The sequence below is a fragment of the Calypte anna genome, chromosome 11 (assembly GCF_003957555.1).
Source record: "Calypte anna isolate BGI_N300 chromosome 11, bCalAnn1_v1.p, whole genome shotgun sequence".
Classification (NCBI taxonomy): Eukaryota; Metazoa; Chordata; class Aves; order Apodiformes; family Trochilidae; genus Calypte; species Calypte anna.
Genome location: NC_044257.1, coordinates 15,388,333 through 15,405,091, shown reverse-complemented (window position 1 = coordinate 15,405,091; position 16,759 = coordinate 15,388,333). Strand labels below are relative to the sequence as shown.

Below are 16,759 nucleotides of genomic sequence, written 5' to 3'. Positions count from 1 at the left end.
TTCCCTTCTTTCTTTCCTTCCCCCCACAGTAATATATTTTCTAATCCTGTTTTCCATGTTTAGACGCAAGGTGCAAGCTCTACAGAAGCAGCATCCCTCACAAATAGCACTGGGATAACTAAATCCATATATGCTTGCTTCAGTCCCATTTTTCACTTATCAGAAAATTCAAACATATTTCTGTGAAACCAGTAACATTTTCTGTAGTCTAGGAAAGAAAATAGTCTCTCCCATTCAGCTAACTAAAAATACTGCTGCTGCAGTAAGAAAACTGCATTACCAATTACCAGTAAGTAAAGCCAAACACATTCATTATAGCAAATATAATTTGGAACGATTGCAGACAGGGTGTAAATTCTTTAGGAACACAGCAGAAAATGTCTGACGTTGCAGGGAAAACTATAAACTTTATTTCCACTGTTTCATGCCAGATAAATTTTTTTGCTGAGGTTTTTGAAACTGCAAAATCAGAGAGATTGAACAGGTTTTATTACAACCTGATCTGAGAGAATATTTCTAAGAACCACATGGCAGATGGTGTACAAGACCTGTAGCAGAAGACCAGAAAAGCTGCAAACTAAAAGCCTAGAACAGAAATCAGTGCACAACACTTGGGCCACTGTCAGCTTAATTGAGCTTTGTGCCCTTGAATATACTGCTTTCCTCTGGCACAGGAAACAGAAGCTTCTTGTTTACGTGTAAATTCTCTGAAGAATAAAACCATTCCTGTTCAAGGAAAGGAAAGGAAAGAAACTTAAGGGCTAGATGAGCTAGAAGTGCTTCCTATACTCAAGGTGCCAAAACAAAACAAGCAAAAAGGGAATTGTTGACAGCAATGTAAAAAGACAATGATGGAACACGAACACCTGGAAGTTCAATCACCATTTTTCCCCTTTTGTTTTAGGTCCAAACTTCCAAAGGACTGATTCCAGTGGGCCCACTGTCAAATCCTGGAGCCAGAAAGAAAATCTACCTCTAATTCCATTGTTTTGACAGAAAACAAACAGCTTGCCAGCATGCAATTTAAGTGGAGGAAATTCAGGAACCGAACACAAACAGTTCAGGAATGTTTTCTCTGCCAGTAGAAGCAGTAAGTGAATTCTCAGTAAAAGTAACAAAGAAAGTAGTTAAAAATAAGGTTTCTCTGATCTCTAAACAGCTCAATCTGTTCTCAAACAAGAGTTAAAGTTTGTCCTGCCTTTTAGACTGTGTGCCATTTGTGAAAATTTCATGAGGATCAGGCTAAGTATCTGACTATTGTCCATGGGCCAAACCTGTTCTGAATAATGAAAAGGCTGAGTTAACAGCCTGAACAGAACCATCCCTCTGATAGGAATAGTGCTATTATTCCTAAAAGGAAAAAAAACCATCTTAGACTTTTGACAGTCATGATTTTAAGTGCTCTGAACAGGAATGTAGCTTCTAGGCATTTCTGATATACTCCCCTCTGGAAATGCCTGCCGTATTTTGCTACCCCCAGGGCTGAATGCTGCCTTGTGCAAAAATTCCCTCCTCAGAGTATGATGGGACTGAAAAACAGCAGCCTGCTCTGTGTCAGAGAGTGCTTCTGTAGTGACCACAGCTGATGTAACAGTACAGATGAACTTTCAGTCAAGGAGCATCTGCCTGTTCACCTGCTCTGTATTATATACAGAAGACATAAAGGTAAGAGTAGAAATCAGCATTTATATTCCCCAGCTAACAGAAAAGGGTGTGAACTGTACAAGAAAAGGGACACAGTATGAACCATACTTGTATCAACCTACTTTTTAAAAAATATTCAGTGGCATGGATGATTTTCTCAGTTATATAAAACATACTGCAAAATACTATAAGCTGCTAGAACCGTAACTTTCAAGAAGGATACTTTGAAAACTAATAATCATAATGCAGTTGAATTTCTACTTTAAGTTACATATGACTCTTGAGATCTTGAAAGCTGCAGGAGGGGTGGATGATAAGGTGGAGAATGCCCTGAGAGCCTGTTGTAGAAAAAAGAGCATCTGTCAGTGAACTGAAAGTGTAGAGGCATTCCACTGTGCATTCAAGGTAATAAAATATTAAAATTTCCACATCCTGCTGAAAGGTTTGAGAAGGAGCACCACTAGTGCTGCCTGGGTGCTGCTGGTCAGAAGAATCCAGCCTGGTGTGAACATACCAGATTCTGCACCTAAGTTCATGCACAGGGAACCTCTCAAGCTGCATCTTGACATTGGATTTTGTTGTGAGTTTAAATTTTGTGGGGCTCATTGGAAAGTAGGACTACACAGGAAAGACTGTGCAGCCTCTGGAGATCAAGGACTTAAACTGAGATAGCTGTAACTTAGTAAATCTCTACCAATTCAAGACAGGTGGCTTTCCAAAGATGCTAAGGAGCAGTGGTACTTGCCAGTGGGCACTGAACACCCCACCCCTGCCTTTTCAGGCAGGAAATCACAGGCATTAAAACAGAAGGCAAAAATGGATTTAATTAACTTTATTCCAAAATATGTATAATTTACAGGACTAAGTGCTTCATTTGTGAACAAAACATTTCAATACTTGTGAATAACTTACTAGTAGCTTTGTATAACACTTCAGTTTCCAAAAGAGGGAAATATGGAACAGTATTTTGGCACAAGGTTTTTTCTCTGCATGCATTAACATACTTAAAAGTTTCACAATTACTAGGACAACATTCCTTCTTTGGGATTGTCACTTGTAAAATAGGTCTAAGAAATGAGTGCTCGCTTTTGAAACTCATTGCAAGTTTACTGGCTCAAACAGCAAAAATTAAACATGGATGTACTTTGAATTTGTCTACTAAGTCAAAATCTCACCAGTGAGAAGAAAAGTATTTTAAGGACATTAGTCAGCTTTATTGAGAGTAACTCACACATGCTTTGGGAAAGACTCACCCATGAGATTTATTACTCATCCATTCCAAATAATGACAAGTTTAAATTAAATTGTAATCAGGGGCTGAATTCCCTAAGCTGAAAACAATATGTCTATCTTTCATATCTAGCTTTATCACAGATGTACTTGCAAATATCTGTAGGTAGAAGTACTGTCAGTCTTGCTCTGCATGCAAGTGCTTGAAGCATGCATGTAAAGCATCAGTTGTTGTGAAAGGTACAGTTTCCATCATCACAAGTCATCTGTTATGTTTCACTGCTAGTTATGTGGAAGAAACTGCTGTAAAGCCAGGATATGAAAAAAGAATCAAGGAGGACCTTCTGTTATATAACTCCTCAGTTCCTTCAGGAGTTTCTGCTGTTTCAGGCTGATTACATTTTTGGTGAAGTGGAAGAGTCACACACATGAATACAAACATTCTCAACCTGACTGCAAGGCAATGCAGAGTTGAAAGATGTAGTTCCTTGGTTCTGTTCATTGCATAGCAATGGCATTTAAACACAAAAATTCAGTCATGCTGTAAGCAGGAAATCCTCCTAGCACACATTTAAATTCACATCAACTGTTAAAAAACAACAACAAAAAACCCAGAAGACTCACGTTTGCACCACACATTGAAGTTTGCTACCATTAAACAACCCTACTCTCAGAGTGTTCAAATAAAGTTACTAATGGAAGTTTGTACACAAGCATAGCAGCACCTCAAAACAAACATAAATGGAAAAGCCTGCAAGGCCCAGATTGCTAGGATCATTTTGGTGTGAATGTATTTGGAACAGTAAATTGTACATTAAGATGTTTTTTAAAAAGGACCCAAGACATCAGAAATATGTTAAAGCAAAGGAAGCTGTACAGCCTTAATGATAAAGGCAAAGTACATTTGGTTCACCTCTGAGTTGTCACTTGAGTGACACACTCTTTTGTGGGTTGAGCACCCTATGTTGATCATGAAAAAGTCCTGCTGATTCACCCTATATTTGGAAGGCTAGTAAAAAGATGCCAATCCTGCCAACACTTACATCTCTACCCAGCCTCATGAAAAATCAGTTCAGATCTAACTAATCACATGAGCAGGTTTGGGCAGGATCAAGATACAAAGCAGTGGAAGGCAGGCATCTCTCTTTGTTCTGTTGCCCCTAAAACAATCAAAGTACACAGGACTAACAGGGGAATTCAGATCTTTGTTTTCAACAGAAAAAATGACTGTGTGTGCTCCTTGGAATAAAAATTGTAAGGAGTGTTAGTTACATACATGAAGTTACAGACATTGATTGTTCAAAACTAGATGAGGTCTCACAAGGCTTGTTTTACAGCTCTTGATAACTGCAAGCACATGTATTTTAAGATTTCATATCCTTTGGAAGTGAAAATTGTCTAGACACAAGCAGCTTTGCATAGCTAAGAATATGCAGCGTTAGTAAACTCTGACTTTAACCTATGTCTCTAGGCTGACACGAAGAGTTGGGGGAGGATTCCCTCCCTACCCAAAGCACAAAGAAATATTTACAACTGTGTTAGTGGAAATGGATGCAAATAAAGCCAAAAGTAGAAGAAACATTCATCTACTGTCATACATATTTGTAGCACGTGGAAGGCAATGGCACAACCTCCCATTTTTCAGCTGTTTTGTGTCTATGTTCTCATGGAAGGCATATCCTAAATTTGCTGTTTCATTTGTGTGATTTTTTTAAATATTAAGGAAAAGTTCAAGTGAAACTGCAAAACTTCTAATTGAGTTTTAGAGTAGCATTACACAGACATCCAGATCAAGATCCAGCAACCACAGCATAACAAAATTAAGCAGCAAATGCAGAGTAAGTCCTGGTAATATTAGTAGTACTTCCAGATAAAAATCTGCTCTAAGAGGCAACAGAGAATCTGATGTTACTTTTTGTGTAGCAGTTCAAATGGCAGGAGAGGATTCAAAAGAGAATAAGCAAAGTAATAAGTCACTGCTGACCAATACTTACAATAGAGACAGTGCCTTGAAAATCAGATCAAACTGCAGAAAAAGGGAGATAAGTATCAATTTAATACTACCAAGAAATAGTTCTGTCTGAAGGTTATTTCTAAAACAATGACCAAACCCAGAAAATATGCCAGTTTGAAGAACTCGTTCAAATTTGAAGAATTCAAAATATTAATGAGCAGTAATTTTTCTGATAGTCACTGACATTAAGAGCTTTGGTTTATACCATAGGAACGTGGCAATTCTCATTCTGATTTGTAAATTAGTTTCAAAGTTTTTAAAATGCTATCTGGTCTCTCAGATGGCTACAATTCAAAGCCTTCTGTAGTTCTGCTCCTCATCACCTAAGAGTCCTTCCCTTGCAGAAAAAAAGACTGACCTTCTAAATTCAGAGGTAATGAACAGTTTTTCAGTTCTGCCTTCTCCAGCTGTGGAAAATGCAGTTTTCCCCAGCTAACTCTGTAGTACCTGCTTCTCTTTCATGAATCAGTACAGACAGCTTGCACATGGGAAACATGGAAGCCCCTGTATGATAAAACATTCTCTGGCATTCCAGCCAGGGGCAAGAATGGAAAAGGAAAAAAACTTTAAAATATGATGATGCAACATTACTAGAAAAATACTGCTATTGAAAAAAAAAAAAATCAACTTATTTCCCAATTTCAACCCAGGCAGGTAAATGTCAATCAGTCACACCTTCAGAAGAAAGAGAATTACAAATGATCCCTTCCTTCTTTTTTTACTATATCCCACCTTTAAGATCAGAACTCCAGGCACTGTGGAACCTGGGGGTCATTCCCCAAAGCAGAATTAACTGTGCTCCTGGGAGAGATTGCAAAATTCCTTCCTGCAGTTTCTTCACCCAAAGACTGGAAGTGTCTGACCTGCCACCTACAAATGCTGAAAAATTACAACAGGCAACAGAGCTGTGGTTTCAGGAGGAAAATAAGTTCCAGGGTTAATGTAAAGAGATTATTTCCAGTACAAGTAGAGATGCTTACCATACTAGTGTGTTAACTATGGCAATTTAACTAGTGATAAAGAGATTTAAAAAACCAAAACAGGTATTTGTCATTCTCAGCAAAACAAGTTAGCTGCAGAGGATGAGTAACTTCCACATCCTTGAGCTGAGAATATGAAGCACATAGCACAGCAAGTCTTCAAAAACTAAGGCTTGGACATACATTACTGATGGGCTGCCTAGTAAATACACAGCTCATAATTCTCCTCTGATAATGGGAGAGTGAAGTCTGTTACAGGCCCAGGAACTTGACAAGAAGAGGTTTCTCTTTTCATTTAAGGTAACAGAAACCAAAGCCTTTCTGGGACAAAACCAGAGGCCTACATTTTGCAGGTAATATAGTAAAACATAAAATTAGTTAAGGCCAAATTCTAAAGTACATTCACAACTGGCTTTCTTTTTTTTTTAAATCAAATGAAATATACTACTAGCAATGGTATGAGGGGAAAGATGAACATTAAAAAAAAAATTCCAAGAGGTCACACGTTTCTTCTCTGAAAAAACAGTTTCAATTTGACTACACTCAGAAAAACTTGAAAAGTCAAAGGAACTGCAGATCAATGTGCAAAAGCAAGATACAACTATTCTGAAAGGGCTTCTGTGAGCTGATCTCCCACCTCTGTTGTACAGGCCCCAATTGTTTTTGGAAGCAGGAAGTCCAAAAACAGGAGCCTAGGTGAGTAAGTAGAGAATTTAACTTCCCATTTCTGAATATTTCTGTAGAGGTAACAGAGCTATAAACCACTGTAACATTTCTCAACTTGTATCTTAGTAAAGCTAAGAGAACTTCAGCAAACACAAATTATTCCAGTCTTGGAGGCATACACATTGTAACATTTGCATCTTACAGACAGAAAAAGTTTAATGCTTCCTCAAGATTCTATTAATGTTAGTCCTATTTATTACACTAACTTAAAGACAACATAGTAATTTCCCCTGCAACTATGTATTCCAAATTCTCATCCTACCCATCAAAGGGCATCAGTGCCACTCAGGGAAAAAAGTTATGAAAGTTCTGCTTTCTACATATTTTTAATAATAAATATATTCAACAATTCAACAGTATGCGTCTAGTGTCTCAGACAGGTATTTGGAAAATACCAACTTATGCAGGAGAAAAAGCTGTGATGGCATAAAGTAAAAGAAGACAACATGTCTTACTGCATTCATGCTGGATTTAAAATACAAGCTACTAAAAAAAGTAAACAGAAGTAGCTTACACTAACAGAATCCTCCCTCAAGTTCAGGGAAGCATCTGAATCGGACAGGTTGGGTTTTTGGTCCAGCACATTGGAACCCTATATATAAGCCAGGATTAGACAGAGATATAAAGAACAACTTTAGGAGATCTTCCATTTAAATGAAAGCAGTATCAGCATTATAAATAAGTTTGAAGAAAAAACATAGGCACCACATAATTATTTTTTTTAAGGTTCAAATGTACACTAACATGTAACAGCCCCTCCTTACCCCCATTCATACACACATAGCTTATGTAAAGGATCATATTCAATAGAGTACCTGCAGCATGAGAAGTCTCTTAGGCCATCTGCTGACAATAACTACATTCAATAATGCAAAGTAGATAAAACTTGGTCAAGCCATCCTTCCCACCCCAATAACTTAATTTCAAACCACAGGAAACAGTTATTTTGTGTGGTATTCAGTGGCTGGGCTTGTCAGAGCCCTGAAACAAGGAGCACAGCTCTTCACAGGTCTGAGTTTCTACTGAGCTGAACTGGGACTCCATTGTATTCCAGGCTAAGTCAGCCAGAAGAAAGTCATCCATTGCTGTCTGTGTCTCATTGCTGGTGAGGAATAAACTCCCTAGATTCTCAAAGCAGCTATCCATAGTCTGTGTTTCAGTGCTACTGAGCTGGACTTTGCTTTCAATATTTTGAGCAGGTATATTTTTAGTAGCCAGGTACACTTCTGTCTGGGTTTCTGTGTCAGATGAGTCAGTACTCATGGAGAAACTCGACTGCTTCAGAATACTTCCTAAAGGCAGATGGCTATTACTGTCCAAAAAGAAATTCAGGTCTGTCTGTGTCTGTGTATCAAACATCTCCAAACCTAGGAAGTTAGAGTTTCCTCGGCAGTTGTATGACTGAGTGGCATTATCTGAAAACAAGAAATCAGTCTGAGTTTCAATGTCCAGAGACTCCAAAACTGGCTCAGAGTTCAGGGTACCGAGCTCACTCTCCTCAGTCTGAGTTTGGATATTGGATGCTGAAAAGAACTCTTCAATGTCAAAGTCTATTCCTGTGCTCTGTGATGGACCAGATGGCAGATGAGTGTCAGCATTAGAACTTGTCTCAGACAGAAGACCACGATTGTCCAGTGTCTGGCCAGACATGTTTCCTGAAAAGATGTTTTCCAGATCATTTAGTAGATCCATCGTCTGCGTTTGATTATCTGTAGTATTTTGAGGTGGAAGTATATTAGTCTGTGTATTGAAGCTGATAAGGGATTCAGACTTCTCTGTATCTTGATTCAGGCTCTTGCAGTTACTCCTTTGCAGCAAGGTTTGATCTATATTTGCAGGCATTAAATTGTTTTCTGGAAGCTCAGTGTGAGTAGAAACATTGTATGAGGAATGAACGTTGTCAAAGATGTCACTGCACATTACAGCCTGGTCCATTTGCACTCTTCCATCCATCAAGTCCTGTGTCCTACTGGTTTGAGTCTCTCTAGAAATGCCACACATTGGAAAACAAACCTGACTAAAAGCATCAGTCTGAGCAGCTATAGATGAAGTCAGTTTGGAAGCAGGCAGCAGTGTCTGTGTTTGTACACTGATGGGTAATGAAACTTGTGAACTGAATGAGAGATCTGTCTGAGAGCAAGAGGATACAGAAGAACTGGGAGTCCAGGATGCAGCTGGCACAAAGTTCTGTGAAATATAAGATAAGTCAGTCTGGATATTTATTGAAGAAATTTTATTCTTGTGACAAACATTCCCCAGCTCTTGCCCTGTGTTATTCGATGTAATCTTATCCAGCTCAACTTGTACACCAGTACTTACTGGTTCATTATCAACAGAATTTGTCACTTTTGAAACAGGCATACTGTCTTGAAATACAAGAGTTTCTGCCTCCAGTGCTGGGATCAGGATTCCTATAGATTGAGGCAATAAGTGAACAGTACTTACAACTGAACCTTGATTATCAACAGCCACTACAGCAGGTTTGACAGCAGAGTCTGTTGCAGATACATAGACAGGCAAGTGAGCAAGCTGCATCACTGGAACTTTAACCAAAGCCACCTTGGGCTTTGGCAAAAGCATCTTGGGTGTACATTTTGGCTGCATTTGGTTCGTGAAGGTAGAACTGCAGGAGCCTTTGAGAGAGGCCACTACTTTCACTTCAGAGGACTCCAGTTCCTGAGTGCCAGGATTATTATTGTGGGTATTGATGAGTGCTTCGTTTGCTTTCTCTGCCAACTGCTGATTATGTACAGAGGCTTCCATTTTCCTTTTCTTACTAGGAGGATCCCTGTGAACAGGACATAAATACTTTATACTCCTTTCAAGCACAAAATGATTTGCCTTCCATTCTTTTCAATCATTGCATTGGAAAAAAAAGCTGAAGTCATAGATGAAGTTGAATATGAGAAGACAACTAATCCTGATTAAAACATAAAAGTACTTCCCACACTCACATTTAAAAAAGAAAAAAGTTACCTCTTTTATGCAGACCTATGTCTAAATGCAGGTGAAAGTTTAGATGGCTTCTTCTCCCTTGTACATTAAGCACTTTGATTTAAGAACATGTTTGTTACTTTGACACTGACTCAGAACACTGAAAGGAGGGTGCCCTTAAAATTAGTGTACAGGCAAAGGTCTCTCATGGAAACTGGAGACACAATTAGCACTTCCTCACATAAAACTTAAGCTTGCAGCAGCTGAATCTCCAAGGCAGGCAGGCCAGGCCTTAGGACACAGATTACCCTTTGTGAAATACAAGTACACTTTCAGACAACCTTAAATGTAAACATGCAGATATAGGCATTAAACCAAAACAAAACAGTCCCCAAAAACCCCCAAAGGGAACTACTAATACTTGCATAGATGGCTAGACTAGAAAATAAAATAAACTGAACTGCACTTCATGTCACAGTTACCAGCTGTAAACTTTGCCAAATGATCTCTGCTGAAGTGTGAAAGCAGATGCAACAAGAAGCCCTCACTCACATTTCTGCCATGCAATGATCGACTACCACACTGACAGTACTTTGCTTTATATGGGGGGAAATCATATTTAAAGGTTAGATGATTCTAATTGCTTTTAACAGAACAGAAACTACTAAAAGCAGCAGAAAAAACCCTGCAAACTGTTCCACAGCTAAACCAATATAAGCCTATTTCCTGTTTAATCAATAGAAAGAAGACAAAAAGCCAGGACATAGGAGACAGAGGGCTTAGGAATGAAGAGAAGAATCATTACTTAATTGCTTCCCTTTTACCTGTGTTCTGCAGGAATTTCGTGGCCAGTTCTGTAAATATGGGACAGCAATGCTGTTCTGCTGGCATAAGGACATCCACAAGTGCACTGGAAGGTTTTGCCACAGACCTCTATGTGCCGTTTCAAATACCATTCTGTACCATAGGAGTTACTACATTTATCACATTTGTGCTTCTTTTCAGCATGCATTTTCATAAAGTGCTGGAATACACACCAAAAAGTAAACATTAGCCTTCAGCTAAGATTAAAAAAAAAGAAAATTATGTTTAAGAGACGCAGTAATACTGTTATTAAAAAGTTACAGCAATACTATTATTAAAAATAATAATTTTTAATAAATAGCACTGAAGAGTAGGATTAAAATTTGTTTAGAAGACTTGTTAGGAGCAAGTTACAAGCTTAAAGCAATCAGTAGGAAGAAACTGAAGTTTGCAAATCTGCTTGTGATAGGTGCATCTTAAAATCCAGACATGATTTATGTGTCCTAATGCTACTGGAGGTTTCCTATGGACATTAATAAATCAATAGATTAATCTTGCCAAAGAGAGATAATAAACATGTGTTGCAACAGGGCAACTGAACAAATAGTCTGAAGTCAAACAGGTCACTTCAGAACAAACACCAGAATTTTCCCTTTTCACATACAGCACAGAGTGCTACCACTTATCTCCTGAGGTCGCCCTAGCTTATCACAGGTAACCAACAGCAGAAGGGTGATTTTTTACTCACTCATGCAGAAAAAAAGTCTTACATGTTTTCTTAGACAGATAACTAGCAAACAAAGGCATCTTGTTTCTGAAGCAGAGAAAAAACTAATTCTTGACTACATGGAAAAAGAGTTTAAAAGCAGCAGCCATGTTTAAAACCTTTACTGGTTGCTACTGTGGTATTTTTTCCTCTCCTCTGACATTTTTCCATCTTTTCAATTTGTGGAATGGGGCTGTCTTCTCATTTTGCAGAACAACCTGGCATGATGTTCAAGTTCTCTAATGCCAAGATGTAAACATGCAAATTTATTATCCATATGCCTATGTGGAGCTTCTGCATGCAATTATCCAAATTCTAGATATATGCTGAGGGGCTTTGCTCAAATCCAAACACAAAAGTATTTACTCTGGAGTTGAGAGCATCAGGACTGAATCAGTATGAATAATTCATGAAACAGAAATACCTGTTTTACAAGAGAAAATTGGGAAAACGGTCTGTTTGGTCCTCTAGGGCAGCCTTCAATAGGACAGCAGTAGAATTTCTGTGAAGTTTTCAAACTCTTCCTTATTGGTGCATTAAGTTTTCCATCCTGAAAAATAACCAAATGAGAAGCTGACAGTTCTACAGGTTTGCATATTAAAAGACAAAATTCAGAATTCACATCAACATTGGCTGAGTTCACACACCTACTGAGTTGAGGGCACTTCCCTAGGTGACTGGAAAGTGGAAATGGAGTTTCCCACCTATGTGGATGCTACTTAGCAAAGTTACCATCAAAATTACCGAGTGAAATCACAACAAGCTCTACAGAGCAGGGTTTCTGTACTGTTTACTTTTACCAACCCACTTCACCAACACCTTCTGTGTTATTTGAGCCAGGAAGTTTTCCCTACAGATACTACACTGCCAGTTTAATGTGGTTTTACTTGTTAGTAGCATAGTGTACTTGAAGGTCCATTAAAATCAGTCACACCCTGTGCAACACAACACTTTCCTGACACTGGAATTCTCTCAGTACTATTTAGAGTTTAATTTTAATAAAATGGACAATGCTAAGTACATTCTGCCACTTAATTTGACTCACAAACCAAATCTCACTTAAGTCTATGGCTCTTACAACTAGTAGTTGTTCTGAACCTCCTAGCATTAAGTGACTTTCTCTGCAATCTGTCTCCCTGACTATCACATGTACACAGCAGAAGAAAGCAACTTGCTCAAAGAGGACCTCAAAAATGCACATCAAGAAAGAAACACTAATGGGACCGTAAGGATTGTTTGACCACACAGAACCTACTGAGGACACAGCCATGGAAACCAGACAAGAGGCATCTCTCCAGACACAGCCTGTAGCAAAGAGTCTCAGGGGAAACATCAGGCATCTGTGTCTAAGCAAAGAATGAAAGTGAAATAAGAAAAATGTGATGCTCAGAGTAGCTGTGAGGCTCCTTACACCCTGGCACTGAGTAGGAGGCCACCAAGTCCTCAGAGCCAGTCAGAGCAGTCCCTGATGGCATTCCCATGATGATTATTCAGGGAAGAATTACAGGACCATGCCCTGCTTGAGCTCTGCACCCTGTTTTCCTTAGCACAAGGACAGTGACAGTAAGCACAATAAGCAGTGGAATGTTGCTTTTACACCACTCCCTCCCTCCCTACCTTCTTTGGGCAGATCTCCAGCTGCTTCGTGTTCATACACGTTACACCAAACATAAAGAATCCACAAGGTGCAACAGTTGTCCCATGTGAAGCAAACAAGTAGTGTGTACTGCAGCTGGGATGCAAAGGGGTTCACTGCTCACACCCTCACTTCTTCCTGAGCTGCAGTCTGTCACAACCCAACAACCCTGCACTGAGCTACCTGTGCCTTGCTTCTTGAGGGTTCATTTCACTTGCACTTCATGAACCCCACGAAGCAGATAACTGGGACACTTCAACAGTTTTTCTCTTCCTCAAAAAGCCTCTCAATCCTGTGCTGTCCTGTGTCAGATGTGATCCCTTCAAGCAATACTTCAGTTATATTTCCACACACTTACTGACATTGCTGCAAGTTCATTTTTGCCAATGCCATACCATACTCAGGGGAGCAATGTTTAGAGGCTCTCAACCAAAATGATGTCATTCCATCAAGAAGACCTGGAATAATTCTCTAAAAAGGGAGGTTTCATGTAATGTTTTAACCTTCTAAGCATCTTCATATACAGCAATTTTCCCCATGGATAAACCATTCATTAACAGGCCTGGTTTACCTCTGATGAATAATAACTCAATTAATTTTGCAGCTCTGAGAGCCACTGCCCAAAACAGGAACATGGCTCAGAGAAATCCAGTTGATCCATCCCCACTTCCCATTACACTTTGTTATCCTGACTTTACCCAGAACCACTTTGACCAGATGCCAGTCCTCAAGAGAAAAAGAGATTTGTCTTCCGGTCAAAACTAGGTGTGGTCTCTCCCACAGCAGACAAGATCAATAAGCTTAGAAAGCCACAATTGGAGTTACTTATTCCTAAGTTACTCAAAGTGTGTTTTATTTAGCCTCACAACCCAACAAATGAAAGGACAGTATGAGAAATATGTTCAAGTACTTACTTATGTTCAAGTTCAAGGTAAACCACAGTTAGGTTATTTAAAACTACTTCAGTACTAAGGTACAGAGTAACACCAAGTGTTTAAAAGCTATATAAACATTAAAGTGCCTTTTTAACAGCTGAAACATATACCTTTAAGGGTAAATTTGTTGTGACAAGTTGCCAGATAATCCACACATATAAGTAACCCTTATCCAGACAGTAAACTGATTTTGAGAAAGTCCAAGTCCTCATCTTCAAAGTCCTCCTGGCTCTAAGTAGTTAATCTTACAGAAAATAAAAAATTCTCAAAACTACATCTGATCAGTCATATTTCAGTCATGCCAACACTCCCTTTCCAGTGAATTTAGTGACATCTTGCTTTCCTTCAACAGAAAGGCTTACTCCAAAAGATTAATTTAGAACAGTAAGTTACAGTAGACTGTACTCAACCACTTAAAATATTTTTTTCCAGCAGATCATGCATTTCTTCACTAAACAGCACAAAGAGAAGTGCATTTATTCTTATAGAAACAAACCTGTTCGTTCTGTGAACAGAATGTTCACATTTGAGTAGCCTACCCCAAGGGTAAACTGCCCTTTCCAGCTCACCGGTGACTGCGGCCTCCCTGCTGCCATGGGAATCCACAGAATCCTCTCCTTTACAAGAACTCCTCTAGCTTAATTTATAAACTGCACAGAAGTCTTCCTCTTCTCCCCATTAAACAATACAGACCAAAGAATTACTAAAATATTAGTCCAAGTCCATGTCTGGAGAAACAGAGTAATGTGAACCTAGATTTTTATCCTTTTACCTTCATATCTTTATGATTTCATTCCAGATGCATTCTCAAGCTGTGCATCATACTGAAGATATTTTATCTAGGACACAGTACAGAAAAACCACCCTCCTCTAAGCCACAGTAACATTTTACTCTCCATTACAATGCCCTTGCAGTAAGTCAGGCATTGGAATGGGCTGCCCAGGGAAGTAGTGGATTCTCCGTCCCTGGAGATACTTAAAAAGAGACTGGATGTGGCACTCAGTGCCATGGTCTGGTAACTCCAGCAGTAGTGGATCAAGGGTTGGACCTGATGATCTCTGAGGTCCCTTCCAACCCAGTCGATTCTATGATTCTATGATTCTAAGTCATCTGCAACCATCCCAGTGTTTATCCAAACTACCACAAGATTTAGTAATTTGGTGATAGAAACACATGGTAACTCTGTGAGGCACCACTAGTTAACAGCTTTCTAAGCAGTGGGTCAGGTCAGAAGGCAGAATTTCCTCATACATCACACTGAACACGAGTTACAGAACCTGCTGGCTGATCCATACTTTCAGAGTACAAGCTCATGAGTGAATGCTTTCAATTTTTGTTGTACCTCCACCCATCAAACACACCAGACAGAATACGTAACACATGCAAAAGTTGCTAATGCATATTAAGAAATAGAATTAAATAATCAGAGATAGGAGACTGCATGCTCAAGTATGATTGAGACTATTTTCTTTTGTTCATCACCAAAGATCATCTGTTTCACAAGTATGTTTATTGTTTGCCCACTGGGGCTGCCATTTTCAGCGTGCAGCTATGAATGCTTCACTTGAAGTTTCCCAGGCTTTGTCCTCACTCACTCAGCATTATCATTTTTAGAAAAGTCAGGATTTCTTTCTGAAAGGCCCACACTCAAGCATGCACTTGCAGGACTCCTCCCCCCACAGGAGATGCTGTGTTTTCTCAGGAGTGCTACGGTAACGAGGGCTCATTTCCAAGATGGCATCCATCTAGGTTTATTTTGGCTCACACTTTTTTTTTTTTTTTTTAAAAAAAAAAAGAACCCCAGCACAACAGCACTCAGCGTTTGGATTGTGATGACTTGCCAGCTGCTAAGGGTAGGAAACAGAATCTGCTTACACAGCATCCAGAAGTGTTGGGGCTGCAATGGAGAGAGCTGCAGAAAGACAAGCCATGAGCAAGGGAAGTAACAGAAACTGAGCCCCAAAGAACTTGTAACTGCTTTGGTGCAACGCCGGTGCAAAATAAGCTGCTTGCTAGAAGTTATTTCGGTGGAAACCCCAGCAGGGCTGTTCACAGGGTGCAAACGCACCCCTCTCCTTGTAAACACACCCGCGCTTTTCGCGTGGGGGAGATTTAAACACGAGACAAGGAGAAACACTTCATTATTCCTCTTCAGAATGCCCTCCTCCCTCCCCCGGTTTTACTTCACTGCACAAAGCAAAGCCCAGCGCTGCCTGCGCGGGACGCCCCCGGCCCCCCATCCCCCAGGAGCCAGCCCCTCACCCAGCGGCCTGCGGGCAGGGACGGGAAGGAGGCGGCCCAGGCCCCGGGGGCTTCACGGAGCGGATAAAGAATCTGCGCCATTAGAGCCCCATGGAGCGAGGTGAGGGGCGCGGCACCCCCCATCCCCGCGGGGCTGAGCAGGAGGGAAGCGGCCGGGCGGGCCGGACCGAACCGGGCCTCAGGGCTGTGCGGCGGTACCTGTAGCGGGTGAGCCTTGCTGAGGTGCATGTTGAGGGCCGGGCTGTTGGGCAGGACCTTGCCGCAGCCGGGCACCGTGCACAGGATGTTGGTCCTCACTTGGGACAGCTCTGTCACCGAGGGACGCACCAACTCTCCGGCGGGCGGCAGATCCCCCACGGGCACGGGTGGAGGAGCCGGGGGCCGCCCCAGCCCCCCGCCACGCCGCCCGGCCGCTGCCGCCGCCATGTTGCTGTCAGCTGCCGGCTCCACACCCCCCACCCCGTGCCCCAGACACTTCCGGGGCGGCAGCCAATCGCCGTCGCCGCTGGTGAATATTTAGTAGCGCAGGATGGGACACGCCCTCTCACGTCAGCGTCACGCTGCGGGCCGAGAGGGCGGGACCGGGACCGGACCCGGACCCAGAGCCGGTCCGGGAGGTCCTGACGGAAGAGGCGGTGAATGTGTTCACCGCGCTGATGTCAGAAAACGCGCGGAGCTGAAGCAGGCACAGGGTGTGTCAGCCCCGCTGCCTTCCGTCCCGCGGGAGATGGAGCTGCGGGGGTCTCCTCCCCACAGGGGTTTTGCGTTGATTTACTGCTGTCAACTCACGTTTTACAGGAACAATAATACACAGGAGATTTTTCCTC

The 16,759-nt window shown here is 41.0% G+C and overlaps 1 protein-coding gene across 11 annotated transcripts; it reads right to left on the bottom strand.

Moving 5' to 3' along the window:
• Nucleotides 1-1,787: 1,787 nt before the first annotated feature.
• On the bottom strand, nucleotides 1,788-16,361 carry ATMIN (ATM interactor). Of its 11 annotated transcripts, none has more exons than XM_030457894.1 (7): nucleotides 16,131-16,286; nucleotides 11,523-11,648; nucleotides 10,353-10,552; nucleotides 7,109-9,382; nucleotides 5,621-5,767; nucleotides 4,869-4,900; nucleotides 1,788-1,982 (listed from the first exon to the last, which is right to left on the bottom strand). In XM_030457894.1, exons 1-4 carry the CDS (start codon nucleotides 16,158-16,160, stop codon nucleotides 7,552-7,554), a joined length of 2,187 nt encoding a protein of 728 aa, XP_030313754.1. In that variant the 5' UTR covers nucleotides 16,161-16,286; the 3' UTR covers nucleotides 1,788-1,982; nucleotides 4,869-4,900; nucleotides 5,621-5,767; nucleotides 7,109-7,551. The 11 variants fall into 11 exon arrangements, with proteins under 11 accessions (XP_030313754.1, XP_030313750.1, XP_030313756.1 ...); XM_030457893.1 differs by lacking the exon at nucleotides 1,788-1,982 and having other exon boundaries at nucleotides 2,465-4,900; nucleotides 7,109-7,186; nucleotides 7,410-9,382; XM_030457900.1 differs by lacking the exon at nucleotides 1,788-1,982 and having other exon boundaries at nucleotides 2,465-4,900; nucleotides 7,109-8,781; nucleotides 9,040-9,382.
• Between the last annotated feature and the right edge of the window lie 398 nt (nucleotides 16,362-16,759).

Excerpts from the sequence above, each read along its gene's own strand:
- ATMIN (XM_030457890.1), bottom strand. The coding sequence starts at position 16,358 with ATGGCGGCGGCAGCGGCCGGGCGGCGTGGCGGGGGGCTGGGGCGGCCC. Across the intron at positions 11,649-16,130 it reads GCAAGGCTCACCCGCTACAG|GATGGAAAACTTAATGCACC; the intron begins GTACCGCCGCAC and ends GTTATTTTTCAG. Across the intron at positions 9,383-10,352 it reads GAAATTCCTGCAGAACACAG|GGATCCTCCTAGTAAGAAAA; the intron begins GTAAAAGGGAAG and ends TCCTGTTCACAG.